The sequence below is a fragment of the Pleurodeles waltl genome, chromosome 7 (genome assembly GCF_031143425.1).
Source record: "Pleurodeles waltl isolate 20211129_DDA chromosome 7, aPleWal1.hap1.20221129, whole genome shotgun sequence".
Lineage (NCBI taxonomy): Eukaryota > Metazoa > Chordata > Amphibia > Caudata > Salamandridae > Pleurodeles > Pleurodeles waltl.
The window spans coordinates 544,555,648-544,579,029 of NC_090446.1; the positions used below are offsets into that span (position 1 = coordinate 544,555,648).

At 43.7% G+C, this 23,382-nt stretch overlaps 1 protein-coding gene across 2 annotated transcripts in view; it reads right to left on the reverse strand.

The window, feature by feature from the left end:
* Positions 1-22,149, reverse strand: part of PFAS (phosphoribosylformylglycinamidine synthase) — a 546,904-nt gene extending 524,755 nt beyond the window's left edge. The window contains exons 1-3 of one of the 2 annotated variants that reach the window (XM_069244295.1): positions 21,960-22,070; positions 11,446-11,513; positions 10,410-10,560 (exon numbers count right to left, since the gene is read on the reverse strand). In XM_069244295.1, the coding sequence (XP_069100396.1) occupies positions 10,410-10,548 (139 nt within the window). In that variant the 5' untranslated portion in view covers positions 10,549-10,560; positions 11,446-11,513; positions 21,960-22,070. Of the gene's footprint in view, positions 1-10,409; positions 10,561-11,445; positions 11,514-21,959 lie in introns of both variants that reach the window. The other variant, XM_069244293.1, reaches the window with a different exon arrangement.
* Positions 22,150-23,382: the final 1,233 nt, after the last annotated feature.

Below are 23,382 nucleotides of genomic sequence, written 5' to 3' on the forward strand. Positions count from 1 at the left end.
TGAGGGAATCCGAGGAGGAGGGAGTGGGAGCACCAATAATGATTGTTGGACTGGGCGCAGGAGGTGCTAAAGACTGTGACGAATGGTATGTGACAAGGTGTTTTTTGAGTGTCTTGAAAGTACGTGCTGATTGAGGGAAGAAGCGCAGGTAAGGTGGCCTCTATTGTTGCACGTATCTCACACACCATCGATTTTGTGACTGTCTACGTAGGCTAGTGTTTTAGAGCAACAGTTTAGCCAATAGCAGAGATGGCATCTTGATGGATGACTGCTGCCTACACTCGGGTTATAGAGGACCGCTCTGACATAGGATCAGAGACTGAGACATCAGATACTGAGACAGCATCTGAGGGATAGGACAATGGCGCAGACTCTGGGAGTGATTTTTCAGTCAGAGGAGTCCCATTCGATAACTCCTCTTCCAGTACATTATGAGGGAGGTGATGAGGACAGTCCTGCTGTCCCTTCGCAAGCTGTTTGTGCAACTGGGTAATAGTGGGTTAGGCCAACCCAGAGAGCAGGTGAATGCAGCGGCAAGCAGAGAGAGAGAGTGCTCTCTTGGGAGCTCCCCAATTTAGTTCAGTCCCAAATTCCACCACCCAAATCATATTGTGGAGACATCAAAATTATCCATGGCAAAACAAACTGGTTTTGTAAGGCAGGCACCTGTGTTTTTGGTCCTGGATTCGGCGGCCATATAGAGAAACACACTAAACCCAAACATTTCTGGAAACTAGACATTCGGGGGAGTCCACAGAGGTGTGACTTGTGTGGCTTCCCCAAAGTTTTCTTACCCAGAATACCCTGCAAAGCTGAAATGTTGAAAAAAAACTCAATTTTTCTCGCATTTCTGTCACACAAACTACAGGAATATGCTGGGATCCACAATATTCCTACCACCCAGTGACTCCTCACCTGTCCTGATAAAAACACTACCCCACTTGAGTGCCTACACCTAGTGTCTGTGTCAGGAATGGATCACCCCAGGGTCAACAGCTGCCTCACGTAAGGACCAACAATGACCGTTGTGTGATCTATTCCTGTCGCAGGCACCAGGCCTAACCACACAAGTGAGGTATCATTTTTATCGGGAGGCTTGGGGGAACGCTGGGTGGAAGGAAATTTGTGGCTCCTCTCAGATTCCAGAACTTTCTGTCACCGAAATGTGAGGAAAACTTGTTTTTTTAGCCACTTTTTGAGGTTTGCAAAGGATTCTGGGTAACAGAACCTGGTCCGAGCCCCGCAAGTCACCCCTCCTTGGATTCCCGTAGGTCTCTAGTTTTCAGAAATGCACAGGTTTGGTAGGTTTCCCTAGGTGCCGGCTGAGCTAGAGGCCAAAATCTACAGGTAGGCACTTTGCAAAAAACAGCTCTGTTTTCTGTGATGTGTCCACGTTGTGTTTTGGGGCATTTCCTGTCGCGGGCGCTAGGCCTACCCACACAAGTGAGGTATCATTTTTATCGGGAGACTTGGGGGGACGCTGGGTGGAAGGAAATTTGAGGCTCCTCTCAGATTCCAGAACTTTCTGTCACCGAAATGTGAGGAAAACTTGTTTTTTTAGCCACTTTTTGAGGTTTGCAAAGGATTCTGGGTAACAGAACCTGGTCAGAGCCCCGCGAGTCACCCCATCTTGGATTCCCCTAGGTCTCTAGTTTTCAAAAATGTACAGGTTTGGTAGGTTTCCCTAGGTGCCGGCTGAGCTAGAGGCCAAAATCTACAGGTAGGCACTTTGCAAAAAACAGCTCTGTTTTCTGTGATGTGTCCACGTTGTGTTTTGGGGCATTTCCTGTCGCGGGCGCTAGGCCTACCCACACAAGTGAGGTATCATTTTTATCGGGAGACTTGGGGGAACATAGAATAGCAAAACAAGTGTTATTGCCCCTTATCTTTCTCTACATTTTTTCCTTCCAAATATAAGAGAGTGTGTAAAAAAGACGTCTATTTGAGAAATGCCCTGCAATTCACATGCTAGTATGGGCACCTCGAAATTCAAAGATGTGCAAATAACCACTGCTCCTCAAAACCTTATCTTGATCCCATTTTGGAAATGCAAAGGTTTTCTTGATACCTCTTTTTCACTCCTCATATTTCAGCAAATGAATTGCTGTATACCCAGTATAGAATGAAAACCAACTGCAGGGTGCACCTCATTTATTGGCTCTGGGTACCTTGGGTTCTTGATGAACCTATAAGCCCTTTATATCCCCGCAACCAGAAGAGTCCAGCAGACAAAACGGTATATTGCTTTCAGAAATCTGACATCGCAGGAAAAAGTTACAGAGTAAAACAAAGAAAAATGGCTGTTGTTTTCAGCTCAATTTCAATATTTTTTTATTTCAGCTGTTATTTTCTGTAGGAAAACCTTGTAGGATCTACACAAATGACCCCTTGCTGAATTCAGAATTTTGTCTAGTTTTCAGAAATGTTTAGCTTTCCGGGATCCAGCATTGGTTTCACACCCATTCCTGTCACTAACTGGAAGGAGGTTGAAAGCACCAAAAATAGTAAAAATGGGGTATGTCCCAGTAAAATGCCAAATTTGTGTTGGAAAATGTGGTTTTCTGATTCAAGTCTGCCCGTTCCTGAAAGGTGGGAAGATAGTGATTTCAGCACCAGAAACCCTTTGTTGATGGCATTTTCAGGGAAAAAACCACAAGCCTTCTTCGGCGGCCCTTTTTTCCCATTTTTTTGGAAAAAACTAAATTTTCACTGTATTTTGGCTATTTTCTTGGTCTCCTCCAGGGTAAACCACAAACTCTGGGTACCATTAGAATCCCTAGGATGTTGGAAAAAAAAGGACGCAAATTTGGCGTGGTTAGCTTATGTGGACAAAAAGTTATGAAGCCCTAAGCGCGAACTACCCCAAATAGCCAAAAAAGGGCTCAGCACTGGGGGGGGAAAAAGGCCCAGCAGCTAAGGGGTTAACAGTTTTGGGGGTCTGGATGCCAGATTTGTCCCAGATTTTGAGTGAGGTCTGGTCTGTTGGGGAGTTTCTCATGTGGGACCACAGAGAGGTCTAAGAGTGTTGTGAGCCGTGGCTGATGCACCCATGAGGGAGCCACTAGGATCATAATAAGAAAAGTTTGCCTGAGCTTCCAAACCAGGAAGGGAAGAAGGTGGAAGAGGCAAAAAAGTGTAGGTAAATATCATTGACCAACTCATCCAAACTGCGTTTCACTTGGATAGTGGGTGTGCATACACGGAGGTGAAGTTTGGGCATTTTGCGTTTTCTGCTGTGGCAAAAAGGTTGATCTGAGGGAACCCCCAATTTTGGAAGTTTGTTAAAAGGACTTATGGGTGGAGTTTTGTGGACTTTCTGCAGGCCTGCTCAGCAGGGTGCAGCAACGTAGTCTCCCAGAAGGTATTTGGCCAATAGGTGAATGTTGTTGTGAAGAGCCCACTTTCATGTGGTCTGAGACAAGTGTGATAGTTGTGAAGGCTGTGTCTCCCCCCGAGCCCCATTTTTGTAGCCAAATACACTTTTGTCATGTTGTCCGTCTGGACTAAGACAACTTTGCAAGATAGGTGAGGAAGAAAAGCTTTCAGTGCTAGGTAGACCCCCTGAAGCTCTAGGTAACTGATGTGTAGAGTTTGATGCCTGGCATCCCAAAGAACATGAACTATTAAGCTTTGTAGATGAACACCCCAACCTGTTTGTGATGCATCTGTAGTGAGAGTGATGTAACGAAAAGGGTCCAGAAAAGGCCATCTTTTCAACAGGTTGTTAGTGCTCCACCACTGCAGTTAACTGTAAGTGTGGTAGTCTATCAACACTAGATCCTTCAACTGACCCTGTGACTGAGACCACTGATGAGCTAGGCACTGCTGCAGGGGATGCATGTATAACTTTGCATAGGGAACTATGGCACTGCAGGGCGCCATCATTCCTAGTAGACGCCTAACCGCCCTCACTGAAAGTCTGGTTTGGAACTGGAGTAAGGTTGCTTGAAAGGTCTGAAACCGAGCGGGACTGGGAAAGCTAACCCTAACTGTGAGTGCAGGATTGCTCCCAAGTAAGGTTGAACCTGTAGAAGTTAGAGGTGAGGCTTAGGTGTGTTGATTTAAACCCCAAGTTGTGAAGGAGATCTATTGTCATCTGAGTGTGCTGTTGACGCTGCTGATTTGTGTTGGCTTTGATAAGTCAATCGTCCAAGTAGTGTGAATACTTAGGTGCAGTAGTCACCCTGAATAGAAGAACTTTGAACCAATAGTGTTTGCATGCTATGACAAATCCTAAGTATCTGTGGTGAGCAGGGTGTATTGGTGTGTGGAAATAAGCACCCTTTCAGTCTAAATATGCCATAAAGTCACCCTGATGAAGGAGCAGAATGGCGCCCTGGAAGGTGAACATATGGAAGTGTTCTGATAGGTGTATTTGTTTAGAGGCATGCAGTCTAAGATTGGTATAGAGAGCCATTCTTTTTGGGAATTAGGAAGTATAGGGAGTACACTCCTGAGCCCTGTTGTTGAAGTGGAACGGGTTCTACGGCCCCTTTGAGGAGAAGGGCTTGGACTTCCTGCTTGAGTGGTGTCTGATGTTCCTGTGATAACCTGAGAGTGCAAGGTGGCATGTTGGGCTGTTTGGTAATGTTTTCCAGACAATAGCCATGTTAGATAATGGCTTGTACCCATTTTTCTGTGGCAATGTTGTTCCAGACAGGGTGAAAAAAATGAAGTCTGCCCTGACAGGTGTTGTGTGTTCGGGAGGCAGGATTGGGTAGTCACTGTTTTGCAGTGGGTGTTGCTACGCATGGTGAGGCACCCTTGCCTCTACCCTTGTTGTTATTTCACCTGAAGCAGCCACTGTAATAACTCTTGATGTAAGAGGACTGGGGCTGTTTTTGCTAAGCGGTGGACCCCTCTGTGGAGGTGGACTTATGTGTATCCCTATAACTTAGGCAACTAAAGGAACCTCTGGGAGCAGAGTTTTGTGATGCTCCCGTTGCCTTAGCTGTGTCTGTGTCCTTTTTCATTTTGTCAAAGGTAGGATCTACCTGTGGGCCTAATAGGTACTCCTAATCGAAGGGCATTTTTAGAACTGCCTGCTGGACCACTTGTTTCATTCCTGAGCACCACAACCAGGCGTGTCTCCTAAGAAAGATACTGGTATTTGTTGCTCCAGCTGCTGTATCTGCAGCATCAAGGGCACAACAAATGAACTGTTTGTGATAGTCTGACCTTCCATAACAATTTGCTGGCCTTTCTTCCTATGTTCTTCCGTGAGGTAGTGTAAAAAGTTCCTACATTTCATTGCAAAGGGCTGTATCATAACGGGCCAACAGGGCCTGAGAATTAGTGTTATGCCTGTGGTTGCCCGCCTGGGCAGCAACCCTCTTGCCAACAGCATCAATCTGTGTGCTTTTCTTTTCGGGAGGGGGGTGTCCCTGTCTGCAAGACTGTTAGCCCTCCTACGTGCGGTGTTCACAACACTGGAGTCAAGTGTTACTTGACTCCGAATGACTATGGGGTCTGATGGTGCACCCTTATATTTTTTGCCCACCCTTAGGGGTGATCACCGTTGCACTATAAGGATCTTTGAAGATGTCCTCAACATGCCTAGTAACATGGGCAAGAACTGGGTGTCCCTGTATCAAAAAGAAAATCTTATTCCAGGGATTCTCTAAGCATTTCATCATTATGAAAAGCTGTCGCACTAACAATAACCTGTTGATATGAAGTTGCTCTTCAGGAGAGGGACAACCTGAGTATAAATCTGGGCCGTTTGGCGTAATGGGATTCGTATCATAAGTCCCAAGGGTCAGGATCTCCTGATAACCCGCTAATCCCCCAGTGTCTGATTGTGGTGACTGATTAGGTGAGCTATCTAGAGGGTCCTGTGTAGGTGAGAATGGTGGAGGTGAATGAGGTGGGGAAGGAGGTGATGGTGGGGGGGGGGGGGGGGATTGTAGGAGGAGGATAGTAGGCAGGACTAGTGGCCTTGTCTTTAGTCTTCTTCCTGGGAAGAAGAAGAGGAAGGTCTAATGCCTCCTTAAAATAAAAGTCAGCTACCTTTTTAAAGGTGGAGGAGAGGAAGGAGTAGCAATGATGCAGTCAGTACCCATTTGAATTTGTATTTTCCTTTGATGAATGTCCAAGTTTTCAAGAATGGGCTCGACAGTGGATATAGAAGCTGAAGATGGTTTTGAGTCTTTCTGCTCCAAAGGATACAGTACTGATAGCTTTGGTTGAGAGGGGTGAGGTGACACCGGCACCAAGGAAGATTGTGGTCTGCTGCAGGGTCGGTACAGGGGGTCAGGTGAATGATGAAACAAGCTCTTGGTCTGAGGAAGTGGATGGCAAAGCCAAAGGCCTGGCATTTGTAGTGATTTTTGGAGCCGGACCTGAGGGCGGGCAGCCGAACCAGTCTTTCAGAACCGACCATGGCCAGCAGGCAGTGGTGGTCCGGCAGTGGGCAAGCCACAGATGTTTTGGATGTCTTGAATGTTGGAGCAGGTCACACAGTACTCACGCGCTGAGTGGATAGCGTCTCCTGCATTTCCAAATTCACCTCGACTTGAGAGCCGAAGCTATCTTCGACGGAGTAGGCCTCCTTCTTGGCGGATGACTCTGCTTGTGCGTGTTACTTGCTAAAGAGTTCAGGTGTATCGTCTGAGGCATTTTGCAACATTTTCAGCCAACAAGCCCTTCAGTCCTGAAGGGTCGTTTTTGATCAAAACGACTTACAGGCGTTACAGTTGGTCTCTTTGTGGTCGGGTGAAAGGCAGAGATTACACGAGGTGTTGATTAGTGTGCTGGCAGAATCGAAAGAGTGTGCGTTCCATCACCAGAAACGCATTTTTGATGGTGCTGGTGACAGGCAGAAAGGTAGGCCTGAATGGGCGGTGTCCCGAACGGAAGGTCAGTCGAAGGAGCCCGAACAGATGATTTTATACGAGAAGTGCAGAAGTGGAAAAGCGCAATCAAAAACAATACCGCTGAAGATAGTAAAGGCCCAAAGAATTGTACCTAACGGAGAAGAAACATGGAGCGATGGCACACACGTCTGAACCAGACGGCAGAGAGAAAACAATCTAACAATGGAGTTGATGCCCATGCACAAATCACCGAGAAGGAGAAGTCATTCGACCCAGTGACTTAAAAGACTTCTTCGAAGAAAAACAACTTGCACAACTCCAGACCCAACATTAGGTGGCAGAGGTATGCAGAACATGTATCTCTACAGCCACACATGCCATCAAACATTATGTTTTACATTGAGGGGGTTTAGACCCTTCTCAAGCAACAACCACAATCCCGGTCAAGGTGAACCACAAAAGTCACTAAATTAACCTGTGCTTAACCCTCTTGTAGCTTTGCACAAAAGCAGCCAGGCTTAACTTAGAGGCAATGTGTAAAATATTTATGCCCAACAGTAATAATGAAATAAAAAATAAGCAATACATACAAATTGATTCTATACAAATTTAGAAAAACTGAATCAAACTAAATTTTAAAAAAATTAAGACCAAAATGACAAAAATCCAAATCGGTAGAACAAGAGATAATGCATTTTCAAAAATTGAGTTGAGTATGGTGTCTAAAAACACAAAGCACCGCCTGCAGTCATCTGTTCATGTTAGACCAGAAGGAAAAGTCACAAGTTCAGGCTGACTGCAATGAAGAGCTGGCCTTTCTTCACAGAAGCTCAAATGATGCCAGCCAAGGGTCCAGGACCTGGGGAGGCACTTCCTAGGGATCAGAAACTCACTCCAGCAGAGGCCAGCAGGGCTCTGGCAGGTCCAGTTACAGTCTCATGTCACAGGTCAGTTGGGCAGTTGCAAGGAGGCCTCTGGGGCCTGCTGTGTCCCTGTAGCACGGAACAGGAGGTCAGAAGCCTTTCCCTTAGAGTCACTCTGGTAGCCCTGCGATCAAGCAGCAAAGCAAACCTCAAGCAGCGGGGCAGTCCACTGAAGTGCGAGGCAAGCTTCAAGCAACTGGGCAGTCCTCTGAAGTACACAGCAGTCCTTCTGGGGTTCTCTGCAGGTCAAAGAGTGAAGTGAAGAGTTGAACTGAGGGTCCAATATTTATACCTGGTGCTACCCTTTAAAGTTGGAGAAACTTCTTGACTCCAGTCCCCAAGGGGTCTAGGGTGACAACGGACTGGGGTCAAGTTCTTTGCGAGTGTGCTAAGGCAGTCCATTTGAAATATAAGTGGGGCAGGGAACAGCCCTGCCCCTCTGATCCTGGCAGGATCACAAAACCTAGTACCCCTTTGGTTCACTGTCTGGGAGGAATATACAAAGACTGACTGCTAACTACACATAGTCATGTGATCCAGGACACAGGCTGCAGGCACCAAATGGTTAGGACAAGAAAATGCCACCTTTTTAAAAGTGGCATTTTCAGAATCTGACTTAAAATCAGACTTTACCCTTAAAGTGAGTTTTAAATTATAATTCATTTGAGTGTAACCAGGAGTTTCCTTCATGCTTCAAATCAAAAGTTATTGCTTCTTAAATGTGGTAAGATAACTCAAGGTTACCCCTTATGTGAGAGGTAGGTCTTACAATAGTGAAAAACGAATGTGAGACTTTCACTACAAAAACATGTAAAACTGAAAAATGCATGATAAACTTTTTATATATACTGCTCCCTGCCCTATGGGCTGTTTAGGGTCTACCTTATGGGTGACGTATGTATTAAAAAGGAGGGTTAGGCCTGGCAGAAGGTTTATTTGCCAAGTCAAAATGGTAGTTTAAAACTAAACACAGGCTGCAACGGAAAGGTTCATATAGGTTTTGAACGGCTACTTAAGTGGGCGGCACAATAAGTGCTGCAGGCCCACTAGTAGCATTTAATTTACAGGCCCTGGATACATGTTGTACCACTTTACTAAGGACTGATAACTAAATAAAATGTGCCAATCAGGTGTGGACCAATGTTACCATGTTTTAAGGAGCAAGCAGAAGCTCTTTTAGCACTAGTTAGCAGTAGTTATGTGTACACAACCCTAAAGCCAGCAAAAATGAATTTCAGCAACAGGAAGTGAGTAGTAAAGACGATTGGAAGCAGACTACCTAGACTGATCCAGTTAAACCTCATTCACAGAGCATATTACAACACATGAACCTTCAATGCTATGGCCTCCTAGACAGCGCAAACTACTAAATATGTAATGCACCCACGCTGACCTACTACATAAGATGTGCTCTTGCCCTCCCTTTCATAACTATGGACTGCGATACAGGGCACAATTAGTGAATTTGCTGGGACTGACTCTCCACTTCCTTCCCCTGGTGGTAATTTTTGGATATATCAGGAACATCACAAAGGTCTCCAAAAACCGACTGCACTGGCTCCTCTTCTCAGCAAGCGAATGACAACCATGAGATGGCGCACTAATATCACTCCCACTTGTGCTGTTTGGAGGATATTTCCACTTGCAACAAACACTATGACCCACATGGTGACCTCCTGCCACATAACTTACATACTAAAGATATCCAAGCACCCCTTGAAAGTGTATTGAGCTGGCATTGCTACATAACCTGCTTGATATGAGTATGATGTGCGGGGTGTTACACTGCACAAATCCTATGACTGGAGAGCTTTAAATTTGCCACCTTATGGGTTTGCGCCCTGTTTCAGGCTAATATGTGTACTGTACATTACTGAACTCCTACGTGCTGAATAGGTACTGTGGTGGTATAATTATGGCACGGTAAGCGACTACTTTGTTACTGTTTAAAAAATTAAAAGTGATTGGAAAAAAGCAATTGGGCATTAATGTGTCATGTCCTTTGTGCCAAGGGTCAGTCCAGTCACTGATGCATGTGTTAAAAATTCTGTGAAGCTTAAAGCAAAACAAGAAGAGACTTATTATTACATCTATTTAGAAAATTCGGTCTGTGTAGAGTGCAGTAACTGTTTGCCTATGTGATGGATAGTAGTGATTTTAATTTGTGTTCTAAAACTGGAATATTCTGTGCAGTATTATATTAGGTAACAAAAAAGGCGGGGGTTGTGTAGGTTATGTTTTTATTCGGGTTTTTTTTATGTTTGTGTTGCCAAAGATGGCATTAATTAAACTAAAGTATTATATTAATTTTGAAATAAGTGAATCTTTGAGAGCATATTACAATTTGATTATACATAATGTCAATAAGATAGAAATGATTGGCACATGTTCATTCAAAGCCGTGATCTGAACTCAGCAGATGAACTACTGGCCATCATGTTTTCCAACTTTGCACTTTTGCAGGAGGCTTATGCATAAACTATGTCTGTCCAAAAATTGCATGTGAAGATTGGTGTTCCAACCACACAAACAAGGGACCTACTATGGTGAATACACCATGTTCATTTGGCACCCCCCCTCTTTAAGGTGGAGCCAAGACAACTGAAGGGTATAGCCCATCTTCAAGAATTAAACAGATGTGGTGTCTTAAGTCAGAACCTGGGGCACATACCTGTCCAGTTAACATTAAAACACAGCTCCTTCTCCACATGCAGCACATTTTTTGAACTGCTACCAGCGCCTCTAAGGATGCTCCCGTGAGTTGTGTCCACAGCACTGGAGAGGCTTTGGAAAAAGCGATGCACAGTCATTTTGGAATAGGCCTGGTGGAGAAAAGCACACAAATTCAGTTTGAAGACACAACTGCACATTCCACATTTAAAAGATCCAACTCCTGGGGATGTCAAAACACTCACTAATGTTAGACAAGGCAAGGCTGAAAGTAATCTCTGAACCTCTTAAGAGCCGGTATGGCCATCTGGGGCACAGGGAAAATCCATAAAGGCTGGAGGAAACGGACAGCCCTCAGGGCTAGAAAGGATGAGGGAGTGGCACACTATTTTTGTGTAAGCGCAAACAAGATTTTCTGCTGAACAGAGATACTGTTCTTAAGCTCTGTGGTAAGCCTTGAAGTATTAGGCTTTTTCATGAACCTCCCTTAAAACTTGCCAGTAAAAATTATAAACTCGTAAACTGAGCTTTGAAATGGATTAGGAGCTACCCTTAAAATTCCATTAAGTTTTTTTTTTTTGGGGGGGGGGGGGGGTGCAGAGAGAGAGGCTCACGCTCTTTCACCCTAAAAACCTGGAGAAAAGCTTAAACAGTTAAGTTGGCTTGCTCTTTTTAATATGGGGCTAGCTTTCCATTTTCAATAGCTTCTTTCAGCTCTCGCTCTAGCATTTGCGCCCCCTCACACTCAACCGCACAGCTCCCCCTCAAGAACACTCAAGTTCTGCAAACTGCTTCTCACTGATCCAAAGTAAATATCGGATAAGCTATTCCAGCCCTGAAGGAAGGCATAAGTGGAGGGAGAATTCAAGTGAAACAGGGGAACTTGAACATCGAGGTCAAAAACAGAGATCTGATGCCTGGTTGTTGACTAAAAACATGTTTTCAGTCTGCCCATTAGGACGTTGCAACAGATGCATGTCTAAGGCAACACAAATGTGTGCATGGCTCCAAATACTGAGCTAAGTGAGATAACGCACCTGATGCTAAGGTGAAAGGAAATCAATATTTGGGATGAACACCTCTACTGGCATGCTGTGTGACAGGCCTATAAAAAAAAACATATTTTTACAGTGTCAAGAAAAAGAAAATAACCACTGAATGTTACACAATCTTGTGTCCTCCCTACCACCTCCTCCCCAATACGTAGGAGGTTTTACTGTCCACCAATATAGTTTTGATACAATCATAAAGAGAAACAATGTATAGTTTTTATAGATTCCAAAGAGTACTGGAGTACTATGGGCTATCCCAGTATAAGGTACTAACCATCTGAAAGTGTGTTTTGGTGTAGGAGCATAAAGTGCTATATAAATGCAACAAAATATAGAATGGGACAGAAGGGGAGAGAGGAACAATAAACTCCGCAATGTAGGTAGATGTAGTTCACCGTATCGCCACAAAACAGCATTTGGAGAAGGGAAAAAAAATCATATGCATGGCATAATGCAACACAATTTACAGCATTAACCATCTGCTTTTCTTGAGCCAACAATTTCCTGGGATGAAGAAAACAGGAGGGCTGGTGAGGTTGTGGCATTTAGAATCTGATGTCGGAACGCAACACTTCTCACATTCAGTTTTGGCAGAAACAGTGCCTCTTCTTACGAGGGGCTTTAAAGCACTAAGTCAAACCACTACTGGCATTCAGGTTCTAATTCCGTACATATGATTTCACTTTTCATTTGGAAGCCGAACTGTTTTTTTTTGTCATTTTCTCTGTGCTGCATCTCTCTTTCAATTAAATTCGAATGGAATCTTATAATTTGCTGGCTTTTGTAGACCTGGGAGTGGAACCCCACTGCATAATTGAAGGGTCAGGGGTGATCCCTGCTATCTCCCCAGGCACTTTAAGTAGCCCTGATGTCTACCATGCAAGGTGAGTCAGTGCAGGCTTCACGGTGGTGGGACTAATGCCGCGATACAATCTGTTCTCTACAGGATGAGAAGACAGAGCTGACAGGCAGGAGTGAAACGGGAGACAATGTTCAAGGGATAACAAAAACGACAATATACCTCCGGCTGGCAATGTACATGCTGGAAAGATCTTTGTTTTGCTTAGTCAGTTTTGCCTCCTAAAAGTTACGTAGAGGGTTGATGTGCATGCTGAAAAGCACAACATGTAACATACAGATCACAGAATTGCATTATATGTATAAAGCTCAGTGAGTTTCTGCTTTTGTCACTGGAGGTTCATAAATTAAAAACCTCCTTTGTGTTACATTTTAAATCCTGACGTGGTTTCCTCAGACCAAGCACTCTCAGCATATAATTCCTGTCACTATGGATGACGTGACTCCTACACCTTGTACTCCCATATGTTACATTTCCTCTACACTGACATACACATTTGTTAGATTTTGTTGTCTCTTTATAATGTGCGTGTGGTGTTAAGCCCTCTAACATGCTACATTAGAATGATACTACAAAAAAATAATGTGTGAGAGGAGATATGGAGAGATAAGGGGCAGCATTGCAGGGTGATAGGGGGGAAATCCGTGGCAGCAGGCGCCACCCAAGTGGAGTGATTAGGATGGGAGCGCAATGACTTCGATGGGGTATAGAAAGTGAAAGAAAATTAAACCCACACCATTCTCTAAATGGGCTTCGTAAAACATAAAAAAACTATTTAAATTAGGCTGATTTTGAGGCCTCGTTTCCAGCCGGCCCTTGGCAGCGTCTACCTTCTGATGAAGTGAATGGAGTCTCCCTTTAATTTTTAGTAAGGGTCGCCACACCCCTTAGTCCGAAGTTATGAGAGGAGGTGAAAATAGACTGGACAACACTCCTATAACCAAGTTGTAAACATCAATACGGCTGCGATACCAAGTCCTAGTGATGTCAGTTCTCGTGACATCCGTGTGCTCTGCATATGCTAATTAACCCCCATATTTTACCATTTGTGCCCCGATTTAAGGGATCCAACAATAGAGGCTAGGCTGACCTCTGTTGTAGAATCATCACCGCAAACGATTTCCAGAGTAGCAATCCTGACAGTATTTTTATCAGCGCAGCTGGCATTTTTGTGCAATGGCAGGTAAAACAAATGGGAAAATTGGCAAACGTGGTATTTTTCCTATTTGGGACAGACGTGAAAAGTAAGTATAAGAATAAATCACTTAAACTGCACTTTCGAGTTGTCTAAAATAATCCTAAATATTTTTTAAAAGGAGGCAAATTGCCATGTTTAGAAAACATAATTCACACCAACTGAACACAATACCATCTCGGCTCTACTATAATCTCAACGCGCGAAGAAATACTTGATTTCGTTTTCTAACCAAGGCCGCAACTTGAATTCAACCATCCCTCAAAAACCGTTGCCGGACATGTGATTGTTAGTAAGCAACCGAAAACATCAGCGTCTTTATTCGCAACTGCGGGCAGACTTCCGGGAAAGCTCGAGACACCGTTTACAGGCGCCCTAAGGGTCGCTTTCCTTTAAACCAGAAAATGCTTAAGTGAAGAGACCCGCAGCGTGACACGAACAAGTTTCATGTTTCTTTAAAAAGTGTTTGGGGAACACTGTGATGAAATACCGGCTAGGACAGACCAGAGGGTAATGTGGTAGTTAATCAGTAAACTAAACGATACACGCAGCAAACCCAAGCAGCCCCTCAAGAACGATGAGGGCCGATGCCTATGGTTTAAACATCGGGCAGTGGCCGAAATGATCCAAGAAGCGTTCAAGACAATTCAGAAACTTGCAGCCCCTCCTTAAACAACAGTGACACACATTACTTAAAACAAATCCAGCAAATCGCCGAGGCCACAAGCTCTTTGGGTACATTTAGATGAAATCCCTCCAAGGACACACACTAATAAACCCATCAGTCCCTCAAGGCTACACGCCCTTTCAGCATGATACACACGGGGCCAGGGCCAGCTAAGAGAGTTCTGGTGGAAGCCAGTTTGAAATGTGAAGTAGCCCGATGTAGATGTTTTATATAATGGAAAATCTAGCCTAGCTTGGAGGATCAATCCACAAAAACATGTACAGGAACGTTAAGTAATGCTTCTTTAGTACTACCTAAAGTACTAAAATGCCTTTGTGAATGGGCCCCATAGTCTTTTCGATGGTCCTAGATTATTTTTTCAGTTTTGGCACATATGAAAATTATTTTTCCATACACGCCTACATTCCACACTATACGGCCAACTCACAAAAGCATTTATGAGTATTTGAAGTTGTACTAATTTCATATACTCATAAACGCCTTTGTGAATTGGCCAGTTAAATTATATGTTTTTGTGCTAAAGAGGAGCATGTATTGTTCACTAAGTTGAATTGTTTTTTATTACTTTAATGCATGAAGTATTTTGCTAAAGTGATATTAATTTCAAAATAAGCTAGAGGGAAACATACCATCACTGATTAATTAAGTTGAAATGGTAATTTTGTTTATGTAGTAAACCAAACTTCTTTGCAGATGCCCCCCCCCAACACGTTTTGCCCCCTTTTGAACTGCTAGAGACTGATTTTCGACTGACAGTGCACTGAAGCTTGCTAACCAGGCTCCAGTGCCAGTTTCTTCCCCTAAAAACTACCTACTCCATTGTGAAGCAATTGGCAGGACTTTAGCACCCCTGTAAGTCCCTAGTAAATGGTACCCCTGGTGCATAGGTACCAAACAGGGTCCCTAAGGGCTGCAGCATGTATTGTGGCAGCCTAAGGAACCCGCATAGAAATTGCACACAGCCTGCCACTGCAGACTGCGTGACATGGTGCTAGCCATGACTGAAAACACGACATGGCACACTCATTGTGTGCAATGCCAAAGTCACTGCATGTATTATATATTAGTCATCGCTACAGAATGTCTTAGGAGCCCTAAGAAAGGGTGCATTATAATATACACGAGGGCATGTTTGCATGAGCAGATATGCCCTTGTGATTTCTAATTCCACTGCTAGATTTTGCAAGCGAACAGGGAAGCCATCTTAAGGTATGCACCAGGCCCTGGTCATTACGAGATACCCAGCTACATAATGGCTTCACTGAAACCTATGGTGTTTGGTATCAAACACCTCGTCCTAATAAATCCAGACTGATGCCAGTCTAGATATATTATGACATGCATCCAGAGGGCACCCTGAAACCTACTAGTCCTCTAGAGTGCTGGCTGACTGGTATCGACCTCCCTACCTAGGAGTTTCTGACTCCCTTGGAGGTGACAGCCCACGCTTTGAGAGGCCAGAAACAGTGCCTCCTCCAGCAGGATGGCTAGTGAATCTGCATACCAAGGCCAGGGACTTCAAAGTCCCTGCAACCTTTGATATGCAACCCTGGCTTCCCCCAGACCTGGGAGTTGCCGCCCCCGTCCTGAGGCCCTTTTGGCACCAGGACAGGCTAGAAATTAGCTATGCATGTAGGTGTGTTCTACTACAAGGCTAGTAACACTACTAAAGTGGGCAGCCTGATTTGCTCCATGATAGAAGGGTTCCACTATCTTGTTTTTGGTGGAACCAGGAATTCTGGGACAGGGTTATGCCAATTCCACACAGGAAATGGTCATATAGAGGGTGTAGTCACTCCAGGGTTAAGTAGCCAATTGGCTACTACCCTACACTCCCTAAGAGCCCTTAAATTGAGTATTTAGGTGGCTCCTTGAACCCAGTAGAAAAGATTCATCAGACTACAAGAAGAAGACAAAGAAGAGCCGAAGAAGTGAGAAATGCAGACTGCTGGTGGACTTTAGCGCAAAACTCTGCCTGCCTATTGCAACAACACAACTCATCCTGCAACTGTGCAGCCTCCAAAAGCCTTGGAGGGCCTCCAGCACTTCTCCAAGGTGTCAGCATCTCCCTTGAAGTGGAGGAGCCATTTTCCTGTAGCCTGCAAGCACCAACTGCAACACCCAGCTCACCATTTTGCTGACCACTGGGCTCATGGATGCAGCAGCCAGCCAGGAGGAGGTCACCCTGCTCCAGGAGGTCGGATCAGTCTCCCCACAAAGTGAGAAGATGACAGGACCCAACGGCGTTTTCCTACACCGATAGCCAGGGTAATGGACCCCCTGCAGCAGCCAACATTTGTTTGAGTCCAGTCTGGACTCAAATGCTGCAACCAACAACCAGCCTTAGAGGGGTGTCAGCACTGCAGAGGCCAACACAGAGTGGTCCAGCTGTCATGTTTTGCCCCCCTCTTGCAGGTCCAACCAAGACCAGTGGACTCCTTTGATGCAGGAGCACCAGATGACCACAACTTGCTGCACCCTAGCTCTCCCGCCTAGATCCATTTCAACTGACGGTGTTCCACTGCCCCAGGTCCCACACCGACTGAGCCCCCCATTGGGAGCTCCCAGACTTGTACCCAAGCCCCCTCTGCAGCCTGTTTCTATGTGGACCCCCTCCCCACCAACCATGCAGAGTGCAAGGCACCTGACCCATCCAGCACATTTGCACCCAGATGCCCCAGGGCAGGTAAAACCAAACCTCCTTGTTTCCTTGGTCCCCTAGCACTCTGTGACCCAAAGGGGACCCCCGAGATCCTTCTTTAAATACCCATATGCAGTAAATTTACTTTACCCATTGAAAGTCATTACTGGGTGAAAGAACATTGGTCTATTGCCTTAACCCACTATTAAAAGTAACTCTGCAACAGTACTTACCTTATTTCAAAGATTTGCTTGTGTCAAAACATAATATAAAAGTGTTGTATTTTTCTAAAATTGGTCTTGAGTTTCTTACTGACTCAGATCAACAATTGCTTACCACTACCCTCAGATAAGCCTAAACTGCTCACCCATACCAGCCCAAGAAAGCATTTAGGGTTATTACTTCAACCTCTCTCAACCAATAAGGGTCGCCTGTGCTATCTGCATAGTGTACCCCTACACTGGTACAATGCATAGAAAGCCAGCTTCCAACATTAGTGGATGAGCAGAGGGATACAAGACTTTGCATTTGCTGGTGTTTCTAGTGACCTTTCTCACCCCTCCCCCAACCCCAGGACCCTACACCCTAAAGGAGACCCCCAAGATCCGCCTGCAAAGACTCCTATGCAGTAAATGTAGTTTGCCTGAGGAAAATCGTTACCATGAAAAGGCGCAGTTGAGTGACACTGTTACCTGCAAAAATTGATACAGTGCAACAGTACTTACCTTCTTTTGAAGATTTTCCGGTGTTGAAACATTATATAAAAGTATTTGCATTTTTTCTAAAAATTGTTCTTGAGTTTCTTCTCGAGTGTGTGTCTCATTTATTGACTGTTCAACAAAAGCTTGGCACAACCCACTGATAAGCCTAAACTGCTCGCCCAAACTACCACGAAAGAGAGCATTTGGGATTATTATAACTCCCATAAACCAATAAAGGTTGCCTGGACTATCCGCATTGTGTTACCTTACCTTTGTTACACTACCTAGATAGCCAGCTTCCTACAGTTTACAAGGCGATGTACTCTACATCCTTCTTCATCTCAAGCAGTTCTTCATCTCAAGCAGTGGTAGCTCTCATACTTGCTTTGCCAATCTTTTTGCCAATGTTACACAACATCAGCCAAAAAACGACGTGTGTGCATGTATCATCACAACAGACGGCATGCCACAGCCACCATGTTATTTATTCATTACCATTCCAAGATGGCAGATGCCACTTAGAACAGTAAATTAAAAAAGAAATCATTCAAACATGCAATGGCCCGGTGGCAAATGGCAGGTGAGGGGCAAAAAAAAAAAAAGTATCTGATATTGCTATGCGTGCAAAAATGTTTAACATTAAAATAAATTAAATAAACCTGGGAGAGGAAACGGGTAGGGTGGTGGGTTAAAAAATACACAGTGACTGGCACAAGTAATGTAATAACAAGAAAAATGTACAACTGAAATAAATTAAATAATTGGAGTGGGCGAGCAATAGTAGTATAAGCTGGGCTGTTGATTAAACAGTAAACGTCTTATGCGGCAGAAGCAATGGGGAGCAGGCAGGGTTGAGGGATTGCTGATGAGGAGCAACATAAGTGCGAGGTGGGGGATTTAAATATAAATGCATAAAAAGTCGAGCAGGTGAGAGGGGAGCAGCATACGAGAGAGACAGCAGAACATATGTTCACTCATGGGTTGCTAAAAAAAACAAAGGTAGTTCCATGGATATGAGCAGTGGGAGGATACCAGCCATCCAATCAAAGCGATGGCAAAGAAGCCATTCTTCAGAGGAATGACAAACACAAGAGAAAGAAAAAACAAAAAAGAAGCACGCAAACAAGGTAGTAGAAGGGCAACCAATGACAAGAAATGGGCTTGCACGAAGTTCACTGGAAGTTTTTGGTATGGTCCACAAAAAAAGGTATTTTGCACGTAGTCTGCAGGCAAGATCTAAAAATAACAGATCAATCACAATGCCCAAATCTTGCATTGGGAAAATGGGAATATTGGGAAGCCGGAAAGATAACTGAATTTGTGCAAGGATAAAAACATGAATGTGATGATTCTTGCCACTATCTCCCCAATTTGTGGGCAGAGAAAAGAAATGCTTCCCCAGCTGTGTGAAACAGAGAAACCTGGGGTTTGCATTGTCATGGCTATGCTGGGATCACGGAGGGACAAATGACACGCCCCATATCATTATGCCATTTTGTTTCGAACTGAAAGTCTGGTGCATTGAGAAAAGTGTGGCCACAACACAATGGTGCCACAGACCGCGCAAAGGCACACTAGTCAATGTATCGATGCACCATTGTCTGTGACGATGAGTCAATGCATGCCTTAGAGTGGAAGCGTACACGGATGGTTAAGTAGGTGTGGATGAATGCCTGGGAGTGACTGGATCGATCAAGGAAGGTGCAAAAGTGATGGATGTCAAGCGCTGGACACCTAGGTCTATTCCTAGCCTTCTCTAAGCAACTGCTTCCAGAAGCCACAATTTCATAGCTGTAATGTGTGTTACAGAAGAATGTCTCCTAAATAGTGGTAGCAGAAAAAAAAGAAGAAAAAAAAACTCACAAAAGCAGAAAAAAATTCCGGGCACTGGACCAGTTTTATTTTTAAATCTTCAGGCTTGTAGATGCTGAACTGCAGCTGAGTGATATTACTCGCCGGAGGGAAAGAAGGACAGCACCTTTAACCAAAATAGAACCACTTGCCAGAAAAAAAAAAAAAGTCTTCCAGAAAGCAGAGGATGCATATATAATCACTTTCTGGTACTTCAAAGCGAATTAACTGGCAAATAAAAAAGTTAAAGCAAAGAAAGGCTGGAATGCGAAAGTTAGAGCAAAGTGCTTCTTTCAAGATCCAGCAAAATAATAAGAATAGAAAAACCTGATATGTTACTAAGAAAATAAGAAATAAAAATCACTGTTCTCTCCAACACTCAGCCTGTCACACACCGTCTTCTCACCGTGTTTTACAAACATTTTCCCGACTTATTACGTTATGTCCTCGTGAAGTTCTAACACTGGAAAAGCAAGTAATTAACTAAAAGTGTGAATCACGGGCAAGAAGGCAGTTTATAATCGAAGGAACTGCCTTTTTTTTCAAAAAAATAGAGTCTCTTTCCCAATGAGAACAGAGACTGCTTGGCAGGCATCGTTATTGGAGGTGAAAGTCATCAAAGCTTTAACTACTCCGATATGGCTGGATCTGTAATGCATAAATCATGCCAGACGCCCGTCAACCAACTATCGATTCTCCCAGAGATGCTCGTGGGAGAAGGGCACGTTCTCAGAGACAGACACTGGTAGGGACAACACTATTGGTCGCTCGAGAATATATGAATGTCCAAACGATATAATCCGGGAGAACTGAAAGACCCCAATCACTGGGGGTGGATAACATTGAACAGGTTCGTATCGAGAGAGCAACAGGTTCGTAAAAGAGTAGAAGCAACTCAGCAAACTCTAGTTCCAGCAATCGTCGATCTCTTCATAGCATGGCAGGTGCAGGGGTATCCTACTCGGCTGTACCTTGGAGAATACTTTTGGTACACTCCTAGTCCAACACAGTTAAGGACTATACTGGTAAGCAACTTAAAAGGTGAAGATGGCTCACGGGGGAATCCAGGCAGCACAAAATCTGGTTAGAGTGACACACCTACCTGCACAAGCAGTCTCTTTCAGACTAACAAAATGTCAAGTGTAGGAGCGATGAACAGATGCACAGCAAACAGCTATAAGTATGCCATACCACGTTTGGCATTCTCAATTAATACTTTCAACATACTCAAGAATGACCAATGGAATTAAAAAAAAAATGCTCTTGCACAATAAGGAAAAACCCGGATCACTCCATTATGGGCAAAGAGCTTCAACGTAATATGAAAAGAATCCTCTACCATTTCAATTATGCCATGGACGTAACCCACCTGACCTGTCCTCAACAGCGTGAACGCACTATGGTCGCACGATAGGAAAAGCTACAGTGGCATTGCCAGCCTTGAGATATACAGCAGTCACAAGATGACTGCTAGAGGATTAAAAGCAAATAATTACCAGAAAGCAACTGGCAAGAAAACGGCAGGGTTAATCAAACCCAGCAGCTCTGACGACATGTAGTCATATAAGCGTATCTGCTTCCCACTTCCAAAACTCGGTACAAAAAGAGAGAGAGTTGGAAACCTCCACGAACCACCAACTTCAAGCTACTTCTAAACAAGCTACGTGCAAACCTGAAACGAAGTCATTCAATCAGTAATCCAAAACGTGCAAATATGTAGTAACTGGGATCTTCCAGAGGCACACTGTCAGGCCTTGCAGCGCTGCAGCTTATTGTCTAGTACTCTTGGGAATCTTGTGTAGCTCCACAACCAGTAGCAGTAAAGCAGGGGAACTGGTACCTTCTGCCTGAAAGCCATCAATGATGTACAAGTAACAGTAATAAGACCTACATATTAAGATCAAGAACTTAAACTATTATGGAAGACTTTTATTAAAAAGTTAATTTAAAAGGGGCACTGACTAACTACTGCAGACACGTGAGTACTTTTAGATGGTCTGCAATTATTTTTTAAACTTAAAACACAATCCGAGCTTATTACCCATACGGAGAGGAAGGGCAAACGCACGAAAACACAAAGAACTGCACACTGCCCTTATAGTTTATATAGTACTATATTGTATCGTGCTGTAGCTTATTTCATATAGCGCTTCATAATTGAGTGAAGCGCATTAATAAGTTTTGTACATTCCAATTCCTTTCTATGTCGTTGAGGAGACTCGTTAAAGTAAATATTTTCCAATATGCTTTGCTGGGAGATTTCGAGGTCAACAACCAGCCTTACATCTATTGGAATCATCTGACAGGTCTCAACTTTGTTAAGATATAGCAATGCCCAGGCCGTTTACACTCCCGGACGGTATAGCACTCATACTAGTCAACTATACAATGTATACAAAAGTAAAATATCTGCTTGACGCGTAATTAATACGTATTAACACGGTGCATTACTCCACATAATCTATACTTCAGAAAGAAAATTCCACATCATTTCAAACTTACAAAATAACTAAACAAGCATTTTTATGTAAAAAGACCATTCCATGATTTTACTTCAAAGTTACCTTAAAGTACGACGCAGCCAAACAGTCTGCACAGATAAGGACCCTTTATGAGAACAATGCGTGGCTGCAGGTGGCTCCTACGAGGTTGCAGCTTTTGCCTCCGTAATGCTGCACGGAACCCTCCGAAGTACTAACGTGCAGCTGCAAACACCGCTCACAAGTTTAAAGAAGCATGGACTTCGAGAGGACTGAAACACAACTGCTTCCGGGTCCCGGCAAAAGGGACGAGCAAGGACTAGACTGCCAGTGTTTCAAATCGATGTATGGAACAGCGAGGAGCCATCTTGGATGAAGTTCATTGGAACAGAGAAAAAGAGAGAGAGAGAGATTGTTTCAGCAAAGCTGATATTTTGCAATCAGAAAGTACGTTTTGTTTGTTCCATTCTGTAAGCAGGTCTACAGTACTAGAATGCAAATTAAAACATCTTGCCTGGTGTCACCTGGCTGGTTTTACACTGATATCACTACTGTTTTAATGTCCTGGCCAGTACAAAAATCAGGAAAAGCATCCAAAAGTGATATTTTATCCCCTTAGCAGTACATACATAAAACTGTAAATATAGGAAAACAGGTTAACATTGTTTACAGCTGCCTTAATGATACCTTCCTGATAACTGAAGTAAACGAAAAAGGCATGTTAAAAATGAAAACAGACTACTTCATAAAAAATATTATATCTGTGTCATTAAAACAGACTATTTTGTATAAAGTTCTATTTATGTATCATGTCGGGGCATTTGAAGAATTTTAAAACATAAGTGAATGGCCAGTTTTCTTCTGTGTTAAAAATGGCAACCCTGCTGGTGTAGCTAGTAAGGTCCTACCTGCTAACAAACCCGATTAAAACAGGAGAGTCTTCATTTTTAAAGCCAGAATGTGCATTATTTATAGATTTCACCTTCCTGAAATTACCAACCATTTCAATGCAAGTCAATGGAAAATTAAATGTCACAATTTATTCTTGAAAATCTCCCCCTTTGCCACTTACAAATGTTGCATACATGCCAATCTTCTCAATTCAAGCAGAAGACTACTGATTTCAGGGCTAGTCTCCCACCTCCTGATTCTTGCATGCAAAAACCCAGTTTCGGATTGCCGAATCTTGATCTGCTGGAAACAAGGCAGCTTGAGCTCTGAAATATGTTTCCTGAGCCAAAACGCTTTGCCCATAATTCTTGCAGAGGGAGATTAGAAAATGTGACAAGTGAGAGCGCCCAGGAGCATGATTACAATCTCCAGGTCTGATGGATCCTTTTGAGTTGACAATGCATAAAGGGGAGTTAGCAACAATAATACCTCTCAAATCTTGTGAAATCAACTGGACCCCACAATAGAGACCAGGAAAAGTTCAAATGACTAATCAATCAAGTATATAAGCATATCAGTAATATTGGGAAGATACAAGATTACAGCTGGCAAGCTG